The sequence below is a fragment of the Oncorhynchus clarkii genome, chromosome 12 (assembly GCF_045791955.1).
Source record: "Oncorhynchus clarkii lewisi isolate Uvic-CL-2024 chromosome 12, UVic_Ocla_1.0, whole genome shotgun sequence".
NCBI lineage: Eukaryota > Metazoa > Chordata > Actinopteri > Salmoniformes > Salmonidae > Oncorhynchus > Oncorhynchus clarkii.
In genome coordinates this window covers 37,516,839-37,543,621 of record NC_092158.1, presented here as the reverse complement: position 1 = coordinate 37,543,621, position 26,783 = coordinate 37,516,839, and the positions used below count along the sequence as shown (strand labels likewise).

The window sequence follows — 26,783 nt, the reverse complement described above, 5'->3', positions numbered from 1 at the left end:
CCTTTTGGACTTAGACTTGGCACCACTTGCTGTGCGGTAGCAGAGAGAATGGTCTTCGATGACTGGAGTCTGACAATTCTTTGGGCCTTCCTCTGACACCGCCTAGTATATAGGTCCAGTGATATACTGGGCCGTACGCACTACCCTCTGTAGCGTCTTACGGTCGGATGCTGAGCAGTTGCTGTACCAGGACGTGATGCAACTGGTCAGGATGCATTCGATGGTGCAGGTGTAGAACATTTTGAGGATCTGTGTACCCATGCCAAAAATTTTTCAGTCTGCTGAGGGGGGAAAGGTGTTGTCGTGACCTCATGACTTTCTTGGTGGGGTTGGACCATGATAGTTTGTTGGTGATGGAACTTGAAACTCCCGACCCTCTCCATTACAGCCCCATCAATGTGAATCAGGGCGTGTTCGGCCCTCCTTTTCCTGTAGTTCACGATCATCTGCTTTGTCTTGCTCATGTTGAGGGATGGTGTTGGAGTTGTGCTTAGCCACACAGGCGTGGGTGAACAGGGAATACAGGAGGGGACTAAGCACGCACCCTTGAGGATCAGCGTGGCAGCCCATCAGGAAGTCCAGGATCCAGTTGCAGAGGGAGTTGTTTAGTCCCTGCGTCCTTAGCTTAGTGATGAGCTTTGTGGGCACTATGGTGTTGAACGCTGCGCTATAGTCAATGAACAGCATTCTCACATTGGAGTGGGTCTAGTGTTTCGGGGATGATGGTTTTGATGTGAGCCACCCACTGAGTGGAAAATCAAATACCTAAAGGAATGCAGGTGTAGCGGAAATTATTTAAAATCACACTGCGATTGCTAGCTCTGCCTGAAACGCATAAGCCACATAGTTCCCCCTTGGACCAGGGGATTTCTCTTTAGTCTACTGGTTGACTTAATTTTGGTTCTCGAGCTACCAGGTACGAATCCCACCTGTTAGTCTGTCATCTATATTCTCCTGGCTCCTCCTATCTTCATGACATTTTAAACTGTCATAAATATGTTTGCAAGAATTACACAAGACAAGCCAAAGCTAAAGAAACAATGTTTTATTGAAGTAAAATACTTATGCAAAAAAAAAAAATATTCCAACTCATGTTACATGGAGGTCCAGTTTGACTGGCCATGACTAGTTTCACAGGCACCTATGGAGACGGGTCAGAGTCAGACAGTACGAGTTGATTTCAGAGGAGAGCGAGAGAACCAAAAGAGCTCAAACAAACATCACATCAGAGTGATACATAGCATGCACATGGCACATTTACATATGATCATCACCTCCAGGACATTTATGGCACTTGGTGTCAAAGGAAGGCCAAGAAGATCATTAGGGACCTCAGCCACACGAGCCACGGTCTGTTCACTCTGCTACCATCTAGCAGACAGAGAAGGTACAGGTGCATCAGAGCCAGGACCGAGACAATGAGAAACAGCTTCTATCACAAGGCCATCAGACTGTTGAACAGCCATTACTAGCAGTCTACCTGCCAGGTACTCTGCATGGTGAGACTAATGCACCATGTACAGAGAGACATTGAACACTGGTCAATTCATATACTGTTGTTTACTCACTATGTATATATTGTATTCTCGACATAGCTCATCCTAATATACCTAATACTGTACATACCATTTTATTTTCAAAATTATAAACTGTCTATACACACCACGTATTAACATTTATATTCTGGATTCTGACACTGCTCACTATCTACTTTGGATTGTTAATTGGACTCGTTCTGACATTTATTTTTTATACTTTTTTCATTATTTGTGTATTAGTATTGTATTTGCTAGACATTCTACTGCACTGTTGGAGCTAGTAACGTCAGCATTTCACATCTCTGTACACGACCAATACGTTTTTATTTGATTATCATCATTATCGACTCCTTTCATCAATCATCATCTCGGTAGCTTCCATTTGGCATGTTAACACAGTAGGACAACAGATCTAATGGTCTCTAGAGACACACACAGTATGACATGGGGCCTAGCAGAGGACAGGGTGGGAAGGAAATTGAGTAAGAGGATGGTTACATGAATGAAGTCTCCAACCTTCCAGAGCTTAGAGAGATATCACACGGAACGCCAAAGCAGAGCTGCATTACAATGCAACGTTGAAACAAATGTGACATGGATTCAGCTACAATTAATCAGACAATGAAGACTAGTGCTTGGTTTAATATGGTATTTAAAAGGATATGGACATTGGACACAATATAATTTCAGATACATTTTTTTCACCTCATACACTTGTCAATTCTCTCCCCGTGAACTGTAACAAAGCGTACCTCCTAATTGTGAGGGCTTAGTGCAGTCTGAACATAGTTGGCAAAATGTGAAGAGTATGGCAACATCAAAAAAATGACTGAATATTTGAACTGAAACCAACAGTGTAAGGTAAAAACATTAAGCATATGGTCAAAAAATAAATACTGAAATAAAATGCGGATGTACAGGTAGATAATGTAAGGAAGCACCTTAATAAGGACATGGCAATTTTGAATGCCTAGCATTAGCATAGCCTAGCATTACAGTCTAGACTCACAGAAGGCTAAAAAAACAAGAGTTAAGATCGCAACATAAAATAACAAAAGCAACAGATAAATATTAAAAGGGTAAGCAAACGTCCCTGAACCCTTAAAGCCAATGTACTGTAACGTGTGTGACACATGAACCTGACTTCATTATCCAGCGCTAGCAGATGCTAACCGCCATTTCCGCTTCACAGATAAAGCCTTTTCACATAGGAAACAGCTCAGTCCATGACTCAATACAAGACAAGCACTTCATTCGTTTTGCCCCATTATTGTGCGCATGCATTACATGGCCAAGAATATGTGGACACCTGCTCGTCGAACATCTCATTCCAAAATCATGGGAATTAATATGGAGTTGGTCCCCCCTTTGCAGCTATAACAGCCTCCACTCTTCTGGGAAGGCTTTACACTAGATGATGGAACATTGCTGAGGAGACTTGCTTCCCTTCAGCCACAAGAGCATTATTGAGGTTGGGTACAGATGTTGGGCGATTTGGCCCGGCTCGCAGTCGGCGTTCCAATTCAGTCCAAAGGTGTTTGATGTCAGGGCTCTGTGCAGGCCAGTCAAGTTCTTCCACACCGATCTTGACAAACCATTTCTTTATGGACCTCGCTTTGTGCACAGGGGCATTGTCATGCTGAAACAGGAAAGGGCCTTCCCCAAACCATTACCACAAAGTTGGAAGCATAGAATCATGTAGAATATGCTGTAGCGTTGGGATTTCCCTTCACTGGAACTAGGGGGCCTAGCCCGAACCATGAAAAACAGCCCCAGACCATTATTCCTCCACCAAACTTTACAGTTGGCACTATGCAGTCGGGCAGGTAGCGTTCTCCTGGCGTCCGTCAGACTGCCAGCTGTAAACCCATTTCATGAAGCTCCCAACAAACAGTGATTGTGCTGACGTTGCTTCCAGAGGCAGTTTGGAACTGAGTAGTGAGCGTTGCAACCGAGGACAGATGATTTTTACGCGCTGTGCGCTTGGTGGTCCCATTCTGTGAGCTTGTGTGGCCTACCACTTTGCGGCTTTCCACAATAACAGCACTTACAGTTGACCGGGGCAGCTCTAGCAGGGCAGAAAAATGTCCTTACTGACTTGTTGGAAAGGTAACATCCTATGACGGTGCCCGGCGATTCACTGAGCTCTCAGTAGTATGGGCAATTCTAACACCAATGTTTATCTATGGAGATTGCATGGCTGTGTGCTCGATTTTATACACTTGTCAGCAATGGGTGTTGTTGAAATAGCCGAATCAACTAATTTGAAGGGGTGTCCACATACTTATGGCCATGTAGTGTATATTGTACTTTGACTTGTTCTTTTCATCCTATTCAGTGCTTTAATTGTTGGTACTCTACTGTATTAACTACGTCATTCTTTACTGAGGTAAAAATTAAGCATGTGTTTGGTAAAATGTAACTGTTCTCATACCCACTGTCAAAACCTGTTGCTTAGTGCTCTCCTGTTGGGCTTGGGAAACTAACAGAGATTTAGACAACCTCCTGACATTCAGAGAACGTTCAGAGAACTCCCTTTAGTACAGTAGCATGTTCACTCATCATGAGCAGTACCTTACCCACTGGGCACAGACATCAGTTCAACATCTAGTTTTGAGTTACATTTGGCTGGGTTGTCAACTAATGTGAATTCCACACAAAATCTCACCAGGACATTGGATTTAGAATAAAAGTTGGGTGAAGAATCCACTCAGTTTTCCACGTTAATTCAACATCACGTGGAAACAACATTGATTTAACCAGTTCTTGCCAACGTGGGTACCCACTTTGCTCAACGTTGAGAATTGTAGAAATCGTCAGGGAGGTACTCAGGTCCAGACTCATTGAAATAAACTAACGTTTGTGGGCATGGCATAGCGTTTGGCTGGAGCAAAGGGTTTGGGTAGCCAGGCAAGAAAATCTCCACAGACCTGCGACATTTGCATGCTATCTTGAACATGCACACTTTTTATGATTACATAAGACATTTGTTGTTACAGTAACCTCAATGTGGCCAGGGATGTGATACTCATTTTAAAGTTGATAAAATAGTGTTACATTAGTTTGTAAGAGCCTTAACTTTAAGCTATTTGCTGTATTACAAAAGAAATATAATTGTTTGGTTGACAATGCACATTTAAAGGAAATAACTGCTGCTTGTATAGTTCCATCGGAGCCACTGGCTTAAATCTATTCTCTAACTTCTATTTTCTGTTGACATGGAGACCTGAATCACACAATTCATTTGTTAACTGATCGACAAGTTAATGGGATATTTACTGTATTGCAAAAATATTTAATTGTGCTTGGTTGTCAACGCAACCAAAAATAGACATATGAAGGAGATGTGTCCTCAGATAGTGGCACGGATGAAACTATCTGTCTTTAATTCCATTTTGTCTACAAATGTATACTTACAATTTGAATTTATAGGGCTAAATCAGATGAAACATTAAATGCACTTTAAATACAGTTTGATTTAATTTAGTCATTGTTTAACTTACATTTTTGGTTGAGATGGAGACATGAATCCAACTTTATATTTTACTAACTTGTAGATTCCATTTGAAATCAACCATAGCTTGAATCGTGTGTTGAATTGAAACAATAGCAGTTGATGACTTTAGAAATGCTAACAACGGTGAATATATCAACAATCATTCTCACAATAGCACATTAGTAACAGTTGATGAAAAATATCAAAGTTTAGCAGGGCTTGGTAAAAAAATCCTTAAGTGCGTCAATCTAATTAACAAACAAAAAAATCCATCAGTTTCTGTTTTTTTGCATCTCTATCCGCCTATGTCGACCTCCTGCCACTGCAGTAGAAAATGGCAGAGCTACGGTGCTGTTTGTCAGACCAGGACACATCTAAAAAAATCTGTCTTCTTACAAAAACGTCTGAACGGTTTGGCTTACTAACAACTCTATGGAAAGATGAAACTAAAGAACACACTGGTTTTGCTCTATGATCCCCACAAGTGTCACGGGACCGGTCTGAATGTAACCCAGTACCAGTTTTATAAAATGAACGGAAGGTTGGAGGTAGTTTTGTGCCAACAATAACAGGGGTTAAATGTGTGTTCAAAAAACTAAAATATTTCCTGAGCTTTCTTATATCTCCTATAAATAGGACAGACACATCAAAACCTTATTCCTTGTGTCTGTTTTCCCACGTATGAATGCGTTACTCAATGCGCTATAGTGGTGAAGGCCAAAATCAAGGGGGGATACCTACAGGGGTCCTAAAAATTCCAAATCAAATAGTCAAATGATGGATCATTTAGCTAATTTAAAACAACTCCATATGCTAGCTTAGTAGAACCCCCCCTACAGTTGTTTTCTTATAGTGGATATTACGTTGAAGATCTGATGTTTCAAAGGTATAAATTCAACATATTTTGAAAATTGGTTATGAAATATTCCTGTGGTTGAAATTACAACAGTTGACTACTTTTTTCAAATCCAATGTATTTTCCACGTCACAATACGTTGACTTAACCAGTTTGTGCCAAGTGGGTACAGAGTCTAGTGGTTATGGTGACACATGCGTGCACACACAAAAAACGTCAGTGCATTGCAAAAAGAAAGTGTCAGAGGTGTTTCATGGATGCAGAGACAGACAGAAGCCCTCCCTCTCAGTGTGTAAGCTTGGCTCAGGAGCACATTGAAAGAGAAATCATACTCATCTTACTTTCAGTCCTATTCTAGTTTCATGGTGGAACTGTTATTGTTGTTGTAACTTTACACCGGTAAAAAAAACATTGTAAAATAAACAAAAGTAGCATAACTTTACACTGTACAGTACGGTATAGACTGGAATGTAGGCAAGTTAATTTGAGAATCACATACGATAACACGATTTGATAATGAGAGACGGGGATGGTAGGAGGAGTTTGAGAGTCTCTTCCAATTTTCCTCGGAGTGCTGAGCTTTACATTGAGATGGTTTGACCTCTCGGTGACCCCTCCCCTTTGAACCTTCTTCCTCAGTCTGATAGAGTCTCTGGTAAGGAGGGTTCAGAGGGTGATACCATAGTCCCATAGTCTGTCAGGGAGCTCAGTCCCTCAGTCCTATTATAGTCCCACATTTACAAGGAGAATCCCACTGAGTTACACGATGCAGAGGAACACATGAGGTACAGCAGAGGGAGGGAGAAAGAGACGCAGCATGGTCTCAACCTACTAGACAGACAGCTTTGTTAGATTTGATAAAATAATGGTAATTATATAGAGTACCATAAACTATCAAAGGAACCTTGAATGGGAAGGAATTAACCATAAAAAATATTTGGAGGATGAAAACAAACCGGTTTGGTCATAAGTGCATCGCTTAATTAAACTCAAGTGCTCCGTGACAAACGTGTCATGGTAGAGGAAACTCCAGGCCATTCTCGGCTATCCACGTCTTACGAAAAAGGTCATTTCTTACAACTGAATTACTGTATTACAATGCAGGTTTTTTTTGTTAATTCACTTCTCTAGCTCATAATATGGTTGGGAACTAACATGCTTTCTACCTAAACTCAGATTCATTGGAAGACACACTTTGGACGCGAGTGTCACAAATTATACACTTGTTTGCACTTACATATGCATTGTTTAGTCATATCTATTTGGTTTATATCAAGTGTCTCTAGATTGAACCCTAGAATGTACATAATGTATCACCTCATACCAAAAGTTCACCTTAGTCTTCAATTTCCTTTAAGCCTACAGTTCACACAACATTCCTAATTTGATTGCCTAGAATTACATGAAGTAAATAAAAATAAAATATAAATATAAAAATAGTTGTGGACGTACACTTTTCATTCATCCCCCATTCAGAAACACTTAGCAGTCCGAGCACGGTCGACACTTTTTAAAAGAGAAAGAAAAGCTGACAACACTATCAACAGATGTGGGGGGGGTGACCACAGCAGTGTTAGGCTTACCTGTTGTTGCCTCCTATGATGGGTTCTGAATAATGATTACATTTAAATGACATGGACTTTATGGCTATATACTGAAAATATACATTCCAATATTTATATAGAACTATCTTAAAGATACAAATGTGCAAAATTTGTAAACAAATGAGATCCTTGGTGTAATTGGTTGGAGGGAGCTCAGTCACAGCCTGGTGGGCTCCTCGTCACTGTCGCTGCAGTTCCCACAACAGTCCTGACGGGGTGATACAGAACAGATTTATCAGGAGGCCCAATAAGAAGTTAATGAGGAAAACATTGGAGCATAGATAGACAGGACACCAATATGTATGCTTCAGGAGCATGATGCACTACAGTACCCATACTGCTCGGTGTGAGATCTTACATGGTGGGTTATGTAGTACATAACAAATGCTAAAATAGGTGTATTCTGGTTTATAAAAAAATCCCAGTCGTCAATAAGAATACATACACTTACAGCCAAAAACATGGAAAGTCAATGACAAACAATACTGAGGCGTTCTGTTTAATAAGGTTGAGGAGCTCACCTGTCTCCCAAAGAGCCTCTGCAGCAGCCCTTGTTTAGGTGGCGGCGAGGGCTGTCCTCTCCAGTCCAGGTCCGGGGGAACTGTCCCGTCTGTGTGAAACACATTGAGCTCCTGAAAGCACTCAGACTCGATCATCTGGAAACAGAAGAAACAACATTGATCGCAACGTCAAACCTAAAATCGTTTGATAAAGGGGCATATCAGGGTAAAGGGGACTTTGAGATGCGTACCAAATGGCACCCTATCAAAAGTAGTGGACTACATAGGGAATATGGTGCTGTTTGGGGCAGAACCCAAGTGTTTTTTTGCCAGGCCACTGACCAGCACATTACATATATATGATAAAGGTGAAGGACATCTTGATAGGACAGGGAAGTGAAAGCATTTAAAAATAGAGCTGATTTGCCCAGTGTCTTTGTCTGAAATAGCTGATAGGAAAATAATTAAATAATTAAAAGTGTTTTAAAACAGGCTGATGACAAATCAAACCACGGCAGTCATTTTTCCTTTTGGTGCATGCGTGTGTGTGACCTCTGACCTCCATCTGCCAGGGGATGGACACGCTGCCTGTGGACACTTTACAGTAGAAGGAATCATCTTTGGGCTCCAACTCCACCCCCTTGACCGTGGAGAACTGCTCGATGTCCAGTACGTCCTTACAGTAAATGGCCTGGGGCTGGGGAAGGAAAACATTGTATGTCTACTGTATGCACTGTACATTTATGTGCTCTGACAATGCCTTCTTAATTACTCTTGAGGGTATTAATGTCACATGGTATATACAGTAGGTATCATAAGTATGAATCTCCACTGAATTATTATTTTTTTTGTCAATCTACACAAAATACTCTGTATACTCTGGAATATTTTTTTTAAAGACTAATGAAAAACACAACACTAATATACAAAAGTATGTGGACACCGTTTCAATTTAGCGGATTTGGCTATTTCAGCCACACCCATTGCTGACAGATGTATAAAATCGAGCACAAGCCACGCATTCTCCTTAGACATACATTGGCAGTAGAATGGCCTTACTGAAGAGCTCAGTGACTTTCAATGTGACACAGTCACCTTTCCAACAAGTCAGTTTATCAAATAGCTGCCCCGGTCAACTGTAAGTGCTGTTATTGTGAAGTGGAAATGTCTAGGAGCAACAACAGCTCAGCCGCGAAGTGGTAGGCCACACAAGCTCACAGAAAGAGACCGCTGAAGTGCGTAAAAATCATCTGTCCTCAGTTGCAACACTCACTACCGAGTTCCAAACCGCCTCTGGAAGCAACTTCAGCACAATAACTGTTTGTCGGGAGATTCATAAAATGGGTTTCCATAGCCGAGCAGCTGCACACAAGCCTAAGATCACCATGCGCATTGCCAAGTGTTGGCTGGAGTGGTGTAAAGCTCGCCGCCACTGGACTCTGGAGAAGTTGAAAATGAGTTCTCTGGAGTGATGCCAGCAGAAAGCTACCTGCCAGAATGCATAGTTTGGTGGAGGAGGAATAATGGTTTGGGGCTGTTTTTCATGGTTCGGGCTATGCCCCTTAGTTCCAATGAAGGGAAATCTTAACCCTACAGCATACAATGACATTCTAGACGATTCTATGCTTCCAACTTGGCAAGGCCCTTTCCTGTTTAAGCATGACAATGCAAGGTCCATACAGAATGGTTTGTCAAGAATGTGTGAAAGAACTTGACATCCGTAGCCGCGTCCTCAGAGCAGGTGCAGACCAGCTGGCTGGTGTGTTTATACGGACATATTCAATCAATCCCTTTCCCAGTCTGCTGTCCCCACATGCTTCAAGACGGCCACCGTTGTTCCTGATACCAAGAAAGCAAAGGTAACTGAACTAAATATCGCCCTGTAGCACTCACTTCAGTCACCATGAAGTGCTTTGAGAGACTAGTCAAGGATCATATCACATCCACCCGACCTGTCACCCTAGACCCACTTAAATTTGCTTACCACCCCAATAGGTCCACAGACGATGCAATCCCACTGCACACTGCCCTATCCCATCTGGACAAGAGGAATACCCTATGTAAGAATGCTGTTCATTGACTACAGCTCAGCATTCAACACCATAGTACCCTCCAAGCTCATCATTAAGCTTGAGACCCTGGGTCTCGATCCTGTCCTGTGCAACTGGGTCCTGGACTTCCTGACGGGCCGCCCCCAGGTGGTGAAGGTAGGAAACAACATCTCCACTCCGCTGATCCTCAACACTGGGGCCCCACAAGGGTGCGTTCTCATCCCCCTCCTGTACTCCCTGTTCACCCATGACTGCGTGGCCATGCACACCTCCAACACAATCAACAAGTTTGCAGACGACACAACAGTGGTAGGTTTTATTACCAACAACGACGAGACAGCCTACAGGGAGGAGGTGAGGGCCCTCGGAGTGTGGTGTCAGGAAAATAACCTCTCACTCAATGTCAGCAAAACAAGAGATGATCGTGGACTTCAGGAAACAGCAAAGGGCGCACCCCCCTATCCACATCGACACGACAGCAGTAGAGAAGGTGGAAAGTTAAGTTCCTCAGTGTTCATATCACAGACAAACTGAAATGGTCCACGCACACAGACAGTGTGGTGAAGAAGGCTCAACAGCGCCTCTTCAACCTCAGGAGGCTGAAAAAAATGTGGCTAGTCACCAAAAACCCTCACTCACTTTTACAGATGCACAATTGAGAGCATCCTGTCGGGCTGTATCACCACCTGGTACGGCAACGCCCACAACCGCAAGACTCTCCAGAGAGTGGTGTGCACAACGCATCACCAGGGGCAAGCTACCTGCCCTCCAGGACACAGACAACACCCAATGTCACAGGAAGGCAAAAAAGATCCAAGGACAATAACCACCTGAGCCACTGCCTGTTCACCCCACTTCCATCCAGAAGGCGAGGTCAGTACAGGTGCATCAAAGCTGGGAAAGAGATAGAAGCGGTTTTTCAATCTCAAGGCCACCAGTTTGTTTAAACAGACACCACCAGCACAGAGAGGCAGCTGCCTACCTATAGACTTGATATCATTGGCCACTTTAATAAACGGAACACTAATCACTTCAATGCCACTTTAAAAATGTTTACATATCTTGCATTACTCATCTCATATGTATATAATGCATCCTTCACTATCTATTCTTTACCATCTATTGCATCTTAGCTGCTCTGTCACTGCTCATCCATATATTTTATACTTATATATTCTTATCCCATTCCTTTACCAGATTGTATGTATTAGGTTTTGTTGTGGAATTGTTAGATACTGCTGCACTGTCAGATCTAGAAGCATAAGCATTTCGCTACACTCGCAATGACATCTGCTAACCATGTGTATTTGACCAATACAATTTGATTTGACTAGCCTGCACAGAATTGGAACGCCGGATGCGAGCCAGGCCTAATAGCCCAACCTCACTAATGCTCTTGTGGCTGAATGTAAGCAAATCCCCACAGCAGTGTTCCAACATCTAGTGGAAAGCCTTCCCAGAAGAGTGGAGGCTGTTATAGCAGCAAAGGGGGGACCAACTCTATATTAATGCCCAAGATTTTGGAATGAGATGTTCGACGAGCAGGTGTCCACATACTTTTGGTCATGTACAGTGATTAGATAAGTATTCACCCCCCTGAGTAACATGCTAGAAACAGTGATTACAGCTGTGAGTCGTCTTGGGTAAGTCTAAGAGCTTTGCACACCTGCAATATATCTATTCTTTTTCAAGCTCTGTCAAGGTGTTAGGGGTCATGGCTAGACAGCTATTTTCAAGCTATTTAAGTCAAAACTAACTTAGCCACTCAGGAACATTCAGAGTCTTATTGGTAAATAACTTCAGTGCAGAGTTGGTCTTGTGTTGTAGGTTATTCTCCCACTGAAATGTGAATTTCTCTCCCAGTGTCTGGAATAAAGCTGTTTTTAAAAAAAACTTTATTTAACTAGGCAAGTCTGTTAAGAACAAATTCTTATTTACAATGACGGCCTACCAAAAGGCAAAAGGTCTCCTGTGGGGACGGGGGCTGGGATTAAAAATATTAAATACAGATATAGGACAAAAACACATCACGACAAGAGAAACACCACAACACTACATAAAGAGAGACCTAAGACGACAACATAGCATGGCAGCAACACATGAAAACACAGCATGTTAGCAACACATGACAACAACAACACGGCAGCAGCACAACACGGTAGCAGCACAAAACATGGTACAAACATTGGGTACAGACAACAGCACAAAGGGAAAGAACGTAGAGACAACAATACATCACGCGAAGCAGCCACAACGGTCAGTAAGAGTTGTCCATGATTGAGTCTTCGAATGAAAAGATGTAGATGAAAGCGGTCCAGTTTGAGTGTTTTTTGCAGCTCTTTCCAGTCGTTAGCTGCAGCGAACTGAAAAGAAGAGTGGTCCAGGGATGCGTGTACTTTGGGGACCTTTAACAGAACGTGACTGGCAGAACGGGTGTTGTATGTGGAGGATGAGGGCTGCAGTAGATATCTCAGATTGGGGGGAGTGAGGCCTAATATGGTTTTTATAAATACGCATCAACCAGTGGGTCTTGCGACAGGTATACAGAGATGACCAGTTTACAGAGTAGTATAGAAGCATTGGTGGCAAATCTGATGGCCGAATAGTAAAGAACATCTAGCCGCTCGAGAGCACCCTTACCTGCCGATCTATATATTACGTCTCCATAATCTAGCATGGGTAGGATGGTCATCTGAATCAGGGTTAGTTTGGCCGCTGGGTTGAAAGAGGAGCGATTACGATAGAGGAAACCAAACCTAGTTTTAAGCTTTGATATGTGCTGAGAAAAGGACAGTATACCGTCTAGCAATAGTCCCAAGTACCTGTATGAGGTGAAAAACAGCTTCTATCTCAAGGCCATCAGACTGTTAAACAGCCACCACTAACATTGAGTGGCTGCTGCCAACACACTGACTCAACTCCAGCCACTTTAATAATGGGAATTGATGGGAAATGATGTAAAATATATCACTATATGCCACTTTAACACTGCTACCTAATATGTTTACATACCCTACATTATTCATCTCATATGTATATTTATATACTGTACTCTATATCATCTACTGCATCTTTATGTAATACATGTATCACTAGCCACTTTAACTATGCTACTGTTTACATACTCATCTCATATGTATATACTGCACTCAATACCATCTACTGTATCTTGGCTATGTCGCTCTGTACCATCACTCATTCATATATCTTTATGTACATATTCTTTATCCCCTTACACTTGTGTCTATAAGGTAGTAGTTTTGGAATTGTTAGCTAGATTACTTGTTGGTTATTACTGCATTGTTGGAACTAGAAGCACAAGCATTTCGCTACACTCGCATTAACATCTGCTAACCATGTGTATGTGACAAATAAAATTTGATTTGATTTGACCTCACGCTCTAAACCCTCAGAGGTAGTAATCTCACCGGTGGGGAGAAGGGTATTCTTCTGACCAAACCACATGACCTTTGTTTTGGAGGTGTTAAGGGCAGAGAAAGCTTGTTGGACACTAAGAAAGCTTTGTTTTAGAGCGTTTAACACAAAATCCGGGGAAGGGCCAGCTGAGTTTATTAAGACTATCATCTGCATATAAATGGATGAGACAGCTTCCTACTGCTTGAGCTATGTTGTTAACTAATACAGGTTTCCCACTAGGATTTTATTTTTACCCCGAAACATTCCCTAGTCTTTGCCGACGACAAGCATACCCATATCATGATGCAGCCACCGTCATGCTTGAAAATAAGGAGGCAGTGATGTGTTGTGTTGGATTTGCCCCTAACATAAGGCTTTGTATTTAGGCCTTGTTTTTTTGCAGTATTACTTTCTGGGGACCCCATTTCTTGCGACCCCACCGCACCCAAAATCTAATGACACAACCTTAAAATCTGTACATTTTTATATCAACAAGCTTAAATTCAGATAATTTTGATCTCTTATCAAAATGAAAAGAATCAAATAAATACATTTACTCAATAAAATTGCATGTTTTAAATTAGCTTTCTCAAAAACGTTTGTATATATTCCCATAAAATAATCTGTTTTCTTAATATTCTTTTGTAGTTGAAATTTTGCTGACCCCAAAGCAGTTCTCCTGTCGCAAACCCAGACTTTGAATAACACTGCTTTGGAGAGACTGATGGCGTCGACGGAGACGGCAGCATCGTGACTAGCTCTTAGGAGACTTTGCAGTATTTTGTTTTCTTATGTACTATTTTTTACGTTATTAGCTCAGGAAATGTGTCATATTACATACATGAAGGGTGCTTTTTGAGATTTGCTGTATGATCGATGAGAAACTCTATATTGCAAATGTACGGTCCCTTACTAGACGTCCGCGAATGTTTGTAAAATTCGCCGACTGCGGCAGGCCGTGCACCGGGGCCAGATCTTCCGGGAAGTCATCGAACGAAGTCTCTTGGACCTTCGGTTTCCGTTTTATACTTTTTAAAAATGTTGGTCATTTTTCCGCCAGATGGCGAATGGAATCTTATTGCAAATGTACAAAACATCACCAATCACGACATGGCTATTTCTCCTAAACGGAAAAGACCTCGAAGACAAAACTTGGTGAGCATAGGTTTGGACTAATGGGCGGTTAGCCCCGAAAAATATGGCGTCGAGGACTCAACACTTTTTGAGTTAAGGCCATTTTTCTGGGATTAAAGGTCAAATGAAAATAGAGCGCTAATTTGACTGCTTCACATCAAAGTACATGAACCAACGGTGTCAGGAAAAAAAGAAGCAGCCATTTATCTATCGTAATTTAAGAGAAATCGTACAATGTACAATTTGTGATGCTAAAAAAAGTGTTTTTCCCCCCCAAAAAAAGTTAGATCCAGTTTGGCGTGTTCAGACGAATCTGTTAACTTCTTGCTCCTACTTGAGACGCAGATGTCTCAAGTAGACACCTGGAAATGCAAATGCGCTACGCTAAATGCTAAATGTACTCGTTAAAACTCAAACGTTCATCAAAATGCACATGCAGGGTATTGAATTAAAGCTACACTCGTTGTGAACCTAGCCAACAAGTCAGATTTTTAAAATGCTTTTCGGCGAAAGCATGAGAAGCTATTATCTGATAGCATGCAACACCCCAAAATGCCTGAATGCGACGTAAACAAAGATTTAGCGTAGCCGGCACTACACAAAACGCAGAAATAAAATATAAAACATTCATTACCTTTGACGAGCTTCTTTCTTGGCACTCCTATATGCCCCATAAACATCACTATTGGGTCTTTTTTTCGTTTAAATCGGTCCATATATACCCAAAATAGCTTTCTATGGAAGCTGTGTAATTCAGAAAAAAACATTGTTTTAAAACGCAGCGTCATTTTTTTAAATTAAAAAAGTTGACGATAAACTTTCACAAAACACTTCGAAATACTTTTGTAATCCAACTTTAGGTATTAGTAAACGTTTATAATCTATCAAATTGATTACAGGGCGATGTATATTCAATAGCTCCTCGTCTTCAAATCAATGGCTGAAAATGTGCACCTCACAACATCCTGGCGGAGACCGGAAGAAATTGAATCCAGTTAGTTGGATTTACCAACAAAAAAGTCCCTGGAAAATGACGACAATGGCGACATCGTGTGGAATCTGTAGGAATTGCATGCAGGTCCATAATGAATTTTGTGCCCTTTTAACAACCCATGAAAGTGACGCATGGAAATTATTTTTAGCTTTCAGAGAGCAGTTTTTCTTGCGCTTTTCGATGAAACACACAATCTGTTATAGTCACAGCCGTGATTTAACCAGTTTTAGAAACTTCTGAGTGTTTTCTATCCACACATACTAATCATATGCATATACTATATTCCTGGCATGAGTAGCAGGACGCTGAAAAGTTGCGCGATTTTTAACAGAATGTTCGAAAAAGGAGGGGGTAGACTTAAGAGGTTGGGTTTCGGAGCTCTGCGAGATTTCTGTGATTTTCTGAAATCACACACACTCATTCAACCCTCTGTAAATCAGTCAGTTAACATAGACTTAAAACTCAAAATTCTGTAAGAGCCTACCCCAAAGAGGATATGTGTTCACTTTCAGCTTCCTGTGTCAACCGGAAGTGCCTTAAATTGGGGTCATAGGGGCTGTTTTGAAGGGTTAAAAAGGTCAGATCTTTTTAAAAAACTTCATATGTGTGATTAGGCAACCCTCATGAACTGTAAATCAGTCATTTCTCCCAACAGATGTCAAAGAAAAGCTCTCACACACAAACACAAAACAGCAAGGATGGAGTGACACAGTGAAGGGCTTAAAGACACACAGAGGCTACAATGGCATTACCATAATCTCTCGGCTGTGCCGAGTTCAACGAGATGCCCTGCATCTCGTTGAACATGGACATGGTTCACTGACCTTTGGGTTTGTAAACCGACTTCCTATGATCGTACATGGCAAATGGACATAACATCCTGATTTGGCACTTTCAATACTTTCCTATTGCATTTGGACATTTATGGCATTTGGCAATGGCTCACTGACTTTTGACTTCCTATGAAATCATATTGCAAATGGACAAAACATATGTCTTATGGACAATTAAAAGAAATATGACAAAGTATGTTCATATAGTTCTTATACATGTATAATTGACCAACTAAAAAAAAAAATCGAAAGAATTTTGAAAAATGGTCCAGAAAGCACTTTAAGAGGGTGATAAGTTTTTGATTTTTTTTTTCTCCACATTTTACCCTTTGGTCTTGACTTGATGTGCATTTGCAATATGAAAATTACAGTGGAGCGCGCCCGCCATCTATTTAGATTTTTGCTGTGTGACACTTGGCATTTGCAATAAGTTTTTGATGAAACGACGTCCATTTGAGTGGTATTGTACATCGTGTATATGATTCGTACGGTGCCAATAAGTTCCCATTCATTTTTGTCCATTTCATGAGAGTATTCCCTTACATACAGCCGGGAAGAACTATTGGATATTAGAGTGGTGGTAACTCACCAGAACTACCAGCATTATGATGTTCCCAGGAACAGGCTCAGATCCCTGTCATTTGCGTGAAGAGAAGGCAGAGAAAAAGGGTCCGGAGGGCGGGCTGCCTTCTGAGAATTCATAGGCGATTGAATAAACCCTCACTGCCTTCCATCCTGCTAGCAAACGTGCAATCATTGGAAAATAAAATCGATGACCTATGTGGAAAACGGGACATTAAACTGCAAAATCGTATGCTTCACGGAGTCATGGCTGAACAACAACATTATCAACATACAGCTGGCTGGTTATACGTTGTATCGGCAGGATAGAACAGCGGCATCTGGTAAGACAAGGGGTGGAAGACGATGTAAATAACAGCTGATGCACAATATCTAAGGAAGTCTCAAGGTTTTTCTCACCTGAGGTAGAGCATCTCATGATAAGCTGTAGACCACACTATCTACCTATAGTTTCTGTATTTTTCTCTAGCTGTCTACATACCACAGACTGATCCTGGCACTAAGACCGCACTCAAAGAGCTGTATTCCGCCATAAGTAAACAGGAAAATGATCACCCAGAGGCAGAGATCCTAGTGGCGGGGGACTTTAATGCAGGGAAACTTAAATCTGTCTTATCAAATTTCTATCAGCATGTTAAATGTGCAACCAGAAGGAAAACAAACTCTGGACCACCTTTACTCCACACACAGAGACGCATACAAAGCTCCACACACAGTGACACATACATTTGCAATTTGGCAAATCTGACCAGAATTCTATCCTCCTGATTCCTGCTTACAAGCAAGAATTATAGCAGTGACTAGATCAATAAAAAAAAGGTCAGATGAAGCAGATGCTAATCTACACGGCTGTTTTGCTAGCACAGACTGGAATATGTTCCGGGATTCCTCCGATGTCATTGGCTTCATCAACAAGTGCATCGATGACGTCATCCCCACAGTGCCTGTACGTACATACCCCAACCAGAAACCATGGATTACAGGCAACATCTGCACTGAGCTAAAGGCTAGAGCTGCCGCTTTCAAGGAGGGGGTTCTAACCCGGAACCTTATAAGAAATCCTGCTATGCCCGCTGATGAACCATCAAACAAAGCGGCAATACAGGACTAAGATTGAATCGTACTACACCAACCATTAGACTACAAAGGGAAGCACAGCCGAGAGCTGCCCAGTGACAAGAGCCTACCAGACGAGCTAAACTACCTCTATGCTCGCTTCGAGGCAAATAACACTGAAACATGCATGAGAGCACCAGCTGTTCCGGAAGACTGTGTGATCACGCTCTCCGCAACCGATGTGAGAAAGACCATTGTACAGGTCAAAATTCACAAGGACGCAGGGCTACCAGGACGTGTACTGTGAGCATGCACTGACCAACTGGCAAGTGTCTTCACTGACATTTTCAACCTCCCTGCTCGAGTCTGTAATACCAACATGTTTCAAGCAACTAGTCACATAAAGCATTCAGCCACTTTCCAACCAAAGAAAGGTGTCACAAAAAGCAGAAATCACTAACCTTTGACTTCATCAGATGACACTCCCAGGACTCAATGTTACACAATACATGTATGTTTTGTTAGATCAAGTTCATATTTATATCCAAAAACCTCAGTTTACATTGGCGCCATGTTCAGAAATGCCTCCAAAACATCCGGAGAGCCACATCAAATAACAGAAATACTCATCATAAACTTTAATGAAAGATGTTTTTCATTTTTCACTTGTTCTTAATGCAACCACTGTGTCAGATTTCGCAAAAGCACAATATTTAATCATCTGAGAAGAGCGTTCAACCACGAATGCAAGCCATACAGTTACCCGCCAAATTGTGGAGTCAACAAAAGTCATAAATAGCATTATAAATCTTCACTTACCTTTGCTGATCTTCGTCGGAATGCACTCCCACAATTTTTATTTTTTTTGTTCGATTACGCCCAAATACCTCCGTTTTGTTCGCGTGTTTAGTTCACTATTCCAAAGGCACAATGCCCGAAAAAGTCAAGAGTTCCATTACAGTTTGTAGAAACATGTCAAACGATGTTTACAATCAAGGGGCAATCAAGACCCTTAGGGTATTTTTATAATAAATCTTCAATAATATTCCAACCGGACAATAGCGTATTCATTACAGAGGAAAAAGAAGGCACGGCGCACCCGTGTGACCGCGCAGTAAACAACTGATTGGCCTCAGCCTAGTCCACTTGTTGAAACAGCTCTTATTCGACACCCTTCCACAATAGCAGCCTCAAACAATTTTCTAAAGACTGTTGACATCTGCTGGAAGCCTTGGGAAGTGCAATTTGGCCCCATAGACACAGCATATTGGATAGGCAATCAAGTAAATGAAACGACACTGCTCAAAAAAATAAAGGGAACACTAAAATAACACATCCTAGATCTGAATGAATGAAATATTCTTATGAAATACTTTTTTCTTTACATAGTTGAATGTGCTGACAACAAAATCACACAAAAATGATCAATGGAAATCAAATTTATCAACCCATGGAGGTCTGGATTTGGAGTCACACTCAAAATTAAAGTGGAAAACCACACTACAGGCTGATCCAACTTTGATGTAATGTCCTTAAAACAAGTCAAAATGAGGCTCAGTAGTGTGTGTGGCCTCCACTTGCCTGTATGACCTCCCTACAACACCTGGGCATGCTCCTGATGAGGTGGCGGATGGTCTCCTGAGGGATCTCCTCCCAGACCTGGACTAAAGCATCCGCCAACTCCTGAACAGTCTGTGGTGCAACGTGGCGTTGGTGGATGGAGCGAGACATGATGATGTCCCTGTAAGCACAACCCCCACCTGTGGATGTCAGACCCCTCATGGGGTCTGTTTGTGACCGTTTGAGCAGACACATGCACATTTGTGGCCTGCTGGAGGTCATTTTGCAGGGTTCTGGCAGTGCTCCTCCTTGCACAAAGGTGGAGGTAGCGGTCCTGCTGCTGGGTTGTTGCCCTCCTACGGCCTCCTCCACGTCCCCTGATGTACTGGCCTGTCTCCTGGTAGCGCCTCCATGCTCTGGACACTACGCTGACAGACACAGCAAACCTTCTTGCCACAGCTCGCATTGATGTGCCATCCTGGATGAGCTGCACTACCTGAGCCACTTGTGTGGGTTGTTGACTCCGTCTCATGCTACCACCGCCAGCATTCAAAAGTGACCAAAACATCAGCCAGGAAGCATAGGAACTGAGAAGTGGTCTGTGGCCACCACCTGCAGAACCACTCCTTTATTGGGGGTGTCTTGCCTATAATTTCCACCTGTTGTCTATTCCATTTGCACAACAGCATGTGAAATTTATTGTCAATCAGTGTTGCTTCCTAAGCGGATAGTTTGATTTCACAGAAGTGTGATTGACTTGGAGTTACATTGTGTTGTTTAAGTGTTCCCTTTATTTTTTGAGCAGTGTACAAACCTCAGATTTCTCACTTCCTGGTTGGATTTGTCTCAGGTTTTCACCTGCCATATGAGTTATGTTATACTCACAGACATCATTCAAACTGTTTTAGAAACAGTGTTAGAAACAGAGTGTTTTCTATCCAAAACTACTAATAATATGCATATATTAGCATTTGGGACAGAGTAGCAGGCAGTTTACTCTGGGCACCTTATTCATCCAAGTTACTCAATACTGCCCCCGTCACCAAGAAGTTAAAATAACAGCAAATGTTTTAGAAATACAGTGTAGACGTTGATAATGTTGTAAACTATTGTAGCTGAAAACGGCAGATTTTTAATGGAATATCTACATAGGCGTACAGAGGCCCATTATCAGCAACCATCACTTCTGTTCCAATGGCACGTTGTGTTAGCTAAACCAAGTTTATAATTTTAAAAGGCTAATTGATCATTAAAAAACCCTTTTGCAGTTATGTTAGCACGCTGAAAACTGTTGTCCTGCTTAAAGAAGCAATAAAACTGGCCTGCTTTAAACTAATTGAGTATCTGGAGCATCAGCATTTGTGGGTTCGATAACAGGCTCAAAATCGCCAGAAACAAGGTCTTTCTTCTGAAACTCAGTCTATTTTTGTTCTGATAAATGAAGGCTATTGCATGCGAGAAATTGCCAAGAAACTAAAATTCTCGTACAGCGCTGTGTACTACTCCCTTCACAGAAGGATAGTACCCGCAAAACACCAGTCTCAATGTCAACAGTGAAGAGGCGACTCCGGGATGCTCGTCTTATAGGCAGAGTTGCAAAGAAAAAGCCATCTCATACTGGCCAATAAAAAGAAAAGATTAAGATGGGCAAAATAACAGACACGGACAGAGGAACTCTGCCTAGAAGGCCAGCATCACAGAGTCGCCTCTTCACCATTGACGTTGAGACGGGTGTTTTGCAGGTACTATTTAATGAAGCTGTCAGTTCAGGACTTTTGAGGCATCCGTTTCTCAAATTAGACATTATATTCTTCGCGTCAGACTCATTAAAAAACAAATCTTCGACCAGGTCGAGGTGAGTAATCGCTGTTCTGATATCCAGAAGCTCTTTTTGGTCATAAGAGAAGGTAGCATCAACATTATGTACAAAATAAGTTACAAACAATGCGAAAAAAACACAAAATAGCACAATGGGTTAGGTGCTCGTAAAACGGCAGCCACCCCCCCTCCGTCACCATTCTTCAGGTTGACACTACAAGATTTGTACACCTGTATTTGAGGATTTTCTCCCATCCTTCTCAAGCTCTGTCAGTTTATTTCCCCACTATGAGGTTATGAAATTGTGAAAATGATAATGTCCTTTTAGTGGAAGAGCGGTTTGTAAAGACCACCTGAAATGTAATCCTGTTTTGGTGGGATGGAGTTTTGGCCTGCCTGGCGACATCAGGCAGTATAAATTAATAGACCAATAACAAAGAGTTTCCAATAACAGCTTGTTTTCATATTACATATCCCTCCCATAATCTTGGCCAATTAAGCCCCTCAATCAGGCCACTCCTGGCAAAATTCTTGCTTGAGAAATTGCTCTTTGCTAAGAAGCTATTTGTGTCTCTTTTTAACCATTTAAAAAATAAATTAATAAACAGTAAGGACCTTAATTGTTACCGAGATAGAAATAGCTTCCTTTAAAGAGATATTCAATGACTGATTTGATCTACCAATCACTGCCCTTTATGAGGCTTCTGAAAAGCTCTCTGGTCTTTGTAGTTTAGTCTGTGCTTGAAATGCATTCGGAAAGTATTCAGACCCTTTGACTTTTTCCACATTTTGTTATAGCCTTATTCTACAATTGATTAAATAATTTCCCCCCTCATCGATCTACACAAAATACCCCATTTCGACAAAGCAAAAACTGTTTTTTGGAAATTTTTGGAAATGTATATATTTTTTAAAACTGATTTTTACATTTACATAAATATTCAAACCCTTTACTCAGTACTTTGTTGAAGCACCTTGGCAGCGATTACAGTCTCTTGTCTTCTTGGGTATGACACTACAAGCTTGGCATACATGTATTTGGAGAGTTTCTCCCATTCTTCTCTGCAGAGCCACTCAAGCTCTGTCAGGTTGGATGGGGAGCATCACTGCACAGCTATTTTCAGGTCTCTCCAGAAATGTTAGATCGGGTTCACGTCCGGGCTCTGGCTGGGCCACTGAAGGACATTCAGAGACTTGTCCCAAAGCCACTCCTGCGTTGTCTTGGCTGTGTGCTTAGAGTCATTGTCCTGTTGGAAGGTGAACCGTTGCTCCAGTCTAAGATCCTGAGCGCTCTGGAGCAGGTTTCCATCAAGGATCTCTCTACTTCGCTCTGTTCATCTTTGCTTCATTCCTGACTAGTCTCCCAGTCCCTGCCGCTGAAAAACATCCCCACAACATGATGCTGCCACCACCATGCTTCACCGTAGGGATGGTGCCATGTTCCCTACAGACGTGACACTTGGCATTCAGGCCAAATAGTTACATTTCTTATTTTATTCAACCTTTATTTAACTAAGCAAGTCAGTGAAGAACAAATTATTATTTACAATGACAGCCTACAACAGCCAAACCCGGAAATCTTGGATTCATCAGACCAGAGAATCTTGTTTATCATGGTCTGAGAGTCCTTTAGGTGCCTTTTGGCAAACTCAAATTGGGCTGTCAATGTGCCATTTACTGAGGAGTAGCTTCCGTCTGGCCACTCTACTATTAAGGCCTGAATGGTGGAGTGCTGCAGAGATGGTTGTCCTTCTGGAAGGTTCTCCTATCTCCACAGAGATCTCCACTGGAGCTCTGTCAGAGTCACCATCGGGTTCTTGGTCACCTCCCTGACCAAGGCCTTCTCCCCCGATAGCTCAGCTCTAGGAAGTCTTGGTGGTTTCAAACTTCTTCCATTTAAGAATTATGTAGGCCACTCTGTTCATGGGTACCTTCAATGCTGCATAATGTTTTTGGTACCCTTCCCCAGCTCTGTGCCGCGACACAATCCGGTCTTGAAGCGCAACAGACAATTTCTTCGACCTGTTGGGTTCTGAGAATATACTTATTCATGTCACTGATGGAGTGCTGAGGTTTAGAGGGTTTTTACATCAGAAGTGAATAGTTATCTCTAGGAGCCTGATGGCGTTGGGTGGACAGGAAGACACAGGATTGCTATAGGGGAAACAGGTGGTCATCTGTGGATTAGGCAAATGAGGGGTTGAGGTCAGGTCAGATCCCCTTAAGGGAGAAATTATGGTTTATTACCCTATTACTTTGTCTTCCTGTCGAACCATAATAGATGTACGGATTGGAGAGGAGGAGTGCCTAAATTGGAGTATATATACTTGTGGTGGTGGAAACATGTTTTGTCTGAATGCAGCTATATTGACCCACTGGGCAGAATAAACTTGGTTAAGCTTTCATAATGTCCGTTGAGTGTTTTACTCTTAGAATTAGAACCTAACAGACCTCATGGCTTGGTTTTTGCTCTGACATGCACTGTTAACTGTGGGACCTTATGGTGTGTGCTACGTTTTGAGTCTCATAGCAAAGGGCCTGAATACTTATGTAAATAAGGTAGTGTCATATCCAAGAAGACTCGAGGCTGTAATCGCTGCCAAAGGTGCTTCAACAAAGTACTAAGTAAAGGTTCTGATTTCAGATTATTTTATAAATGTGCACAAATTTTTTTTTAAAGCAGTTTTTGTATGTAGATTGAGGCAAAATATATATTTTATCCATTTGTAAAATAACAAAATGTGAAAAAAGGGAAGGGGTCTGAATACTTTCCGAATGCATATGCCATTTAGTAACCGCTTTTATCCAAAGTGACTTGGGGTCATGCGGGACCTTACAGATGTTGTATGTATGGCAGACAGAGTTATTTAATTTGTAAGGGATACCTTGGGATTTTCTCAATGAGGCTATTATCTACTTCCCCAACTCGTGGATACAATTTTTGTGTGTCTGTGTCCAGTATGAAGGAAGTTAAAGGTAGTTTTGCGAGCCAATGCTAAGTAGCATTAGAGCAATGACTGGAAGACGATGGGTATCGGCTAGCAGACTTAAAAATGGTATCCACAAGTTCATCTGACTCTGGGGAAGTAGATAAAGGGCCTCATTGTAAAAATCCTCAAGTATCCCTTTGACATTATGGAGTATTTTGTATAGATCAATGACCGAATTACATCTATTTCAATCCTACTTTTTAATGCACTAAACACATGCGTGCACACACGCAGTCACATCAAGTGGAGGCAGCTCATTCATTCTAACCAAGACGACTACCATATAAAGACAAAAAGGCTAGATGTTTCATGTCATGACAACATCACTACATGTGCCACTTGAAATCTAAATTATGCATTATGAAGGATGACGTCTGTACAGTGAACAGATTGGACCACAGTGTGTTTCCTTACATCAGGGGTGAAGGGGGCCTTCAGCCTGCCAGCCTTCAGCCTTTTAAAGTTGATGGATCGGAAGATGTGGTGGGCCTTCACCTCCGTAGCACCCTCCCCCTGGCAGCCCAGCCTCTCACTGGGCTCTTTGGCCAGCAGCTGGGCGAAGACAAGAGTGAGAGATAGCAGTGTTACTAGGCAACAAAGTAAATATGTTATGCTGTTAAATTGATGAATGATTGACTGATCTGCTGTATAGACCCAGTCGGCAATAGATAAACATGTTGCGACCATGCCCATCTGTGGGGAAAACAACATGTGGTTACCTAAGTTACCCCATTGGCTCACAGCAAAAACTTGACATTTTCAAAGCAATTTTCTTGTCTGCTTGTTTTAGTTCATTACAAAACTACATTTAAAGAAAAGTGTGTCTAAAGATTCAACATTGCCTGCTCCCTAGCATTCTCCCTACTTAGAAAAACGTAATATTGTACCGCTTCCCTCATGCCCCTTTTCATGACGATGCTAGCAGCCACTTGAGCGTGAGTGCTAGTTAGCTACCGACCGGAACATTAGGCTAGCCAAGACCAACAACACAAACAAACGGACTATACAGCTACAAGTAGTGAGTGGAGTTACAAACGGGCTGTACAAGTTAAATGTCTTACCTGTGATTAAATGTTTTCCACACACACATAGCTACGTGTAGCCTACGCATCCCCACATTTACCACACCGAATAGCCTCAAGCCACAGGGCTCTTCTCGCAGGCTCTATTTCCTTACATGGGAGCATTGCAAACTGTGGGTTGGGATTTTTGACCTGGCTACATGTACATTTGAACAACACAGCAGCTTCTCGGCATATTTTGTTGTTTCTGTATAACATCGACGACGAAGTTGTCTCTTACAATGAGGGTCAATAGGAAAGAATGTTGGTTTTCCCCAATTTATGGGCATGGTCGAGGAAAATTCCTTATTATTATGTGGATACTGACTGGGACTATGTGTTTGGAGTTCGTTTTCAAATCATCAAAGACAACCTTCTGTGCTTATATTAGAAGTCGTAAAAAAACTGAATAAAAGCGTCCTTTATCCACGTACGTCACGAATGCAAATGTTTTTTAAACATGACGCTGCCTTCACAAATAAAAGTCACTACTATAAAGATATATTTTGATATGCAAATGCCTGTGCCAACAGACAAAGCATGATCTCATGTTGTTGATAATATGTCCGGTACCATTTTGCAGAGGGACTTGGTGTCCTCTGAGAACTTGTCTGAGTACTCCTCCTCCACGTCTCTGACCAGCCTCTCCACGTCCTCACGTTTAATCTTCTTCTTGCGCTGCTGGAAGGGAGACTGGCCCTCGATCATCTCATACAGCAGACAGCCCAGCGCCCACCAGTCTGGGCTGAATGTGTAGCGCTCATTCTTAACCACCTCCGGAGCTGACACACACATTAGGATGACAGGCAAGCATACATACGTATGCGCACACAAACAGACACATGATTACAAATAATTTTAGAAGCATTTACGTAGTACTTATGACTTTATGAATGTCGTTGTTCATTTATACTGAACAAAAATATAAATACAACACGCAACAATTTCAAAGATTTTACTGAGTTACAGCTCATATAAGGAAATCAGTCAATTTAAATAAATACCATTAGGCCCTAATCTATGGATTTCACATGACTGGGCAGGGGGGGAGTCATGGGTGGGGATAAGAGGGTAAAGGCCCACCCACTTGGCATTCAGGCCCTACCACTGGGGAACCAGGCCCAGCCAATCAGAATACGTTTTTTCCCACAAAAGGGCTTTACTACAGACAGAAATACTCCTCAGCACAACCTCAGCACCCCTCAGACGATCCCGCAGGTGAAGAAGCCGGATGTGGAGATCAAGGTCTAGCGTGGTTATACGTTGTCTGCGGTTGTGAGGCCTGTTGGACGT

The 26,783-nt window shown here is 42.0% G+C and overlaps 1 protein-coding gene across 1 annotated transcript in view; it reads right to left on the bottom strand.

The window, feature by feature from the left end:
* Positions 1-1,030: 1,030 nt before the first annotated feature.
* Positions 1,031-26,783, bottom strand: part of LOC139423136 (G protein-coupled receptor kinase 6-like) — a 60,591-nt gene continuing 34,838 nt past the window's right edge. The window contains exons 12-16 of the mRNA XM_071174822.1: positions 26,064-26,272; positions 24,844-24,981; positions 8,554-8,691; positions 8,016-8,150; positions 1,031-7,702 (exon numbers count right to left, since the gene is read on the bottom strand). Coding sequence (XP_071030923.1) covers positions 7,652-7,702; positions 8,016-8,150; positions 8,554-8,691; positions 24,844-24,981; positions 26,064-26,272 — 671 coding nt within the window. The 3' untranslated portion in view covers positions 1,031-7,651. The remainder of the gene's footprint in view (positions 7,703-8,015; positions 8,151-8,553; positions 8,692-24,843; positions 24,982-26,063; positions 26,273-26,783) is intronic.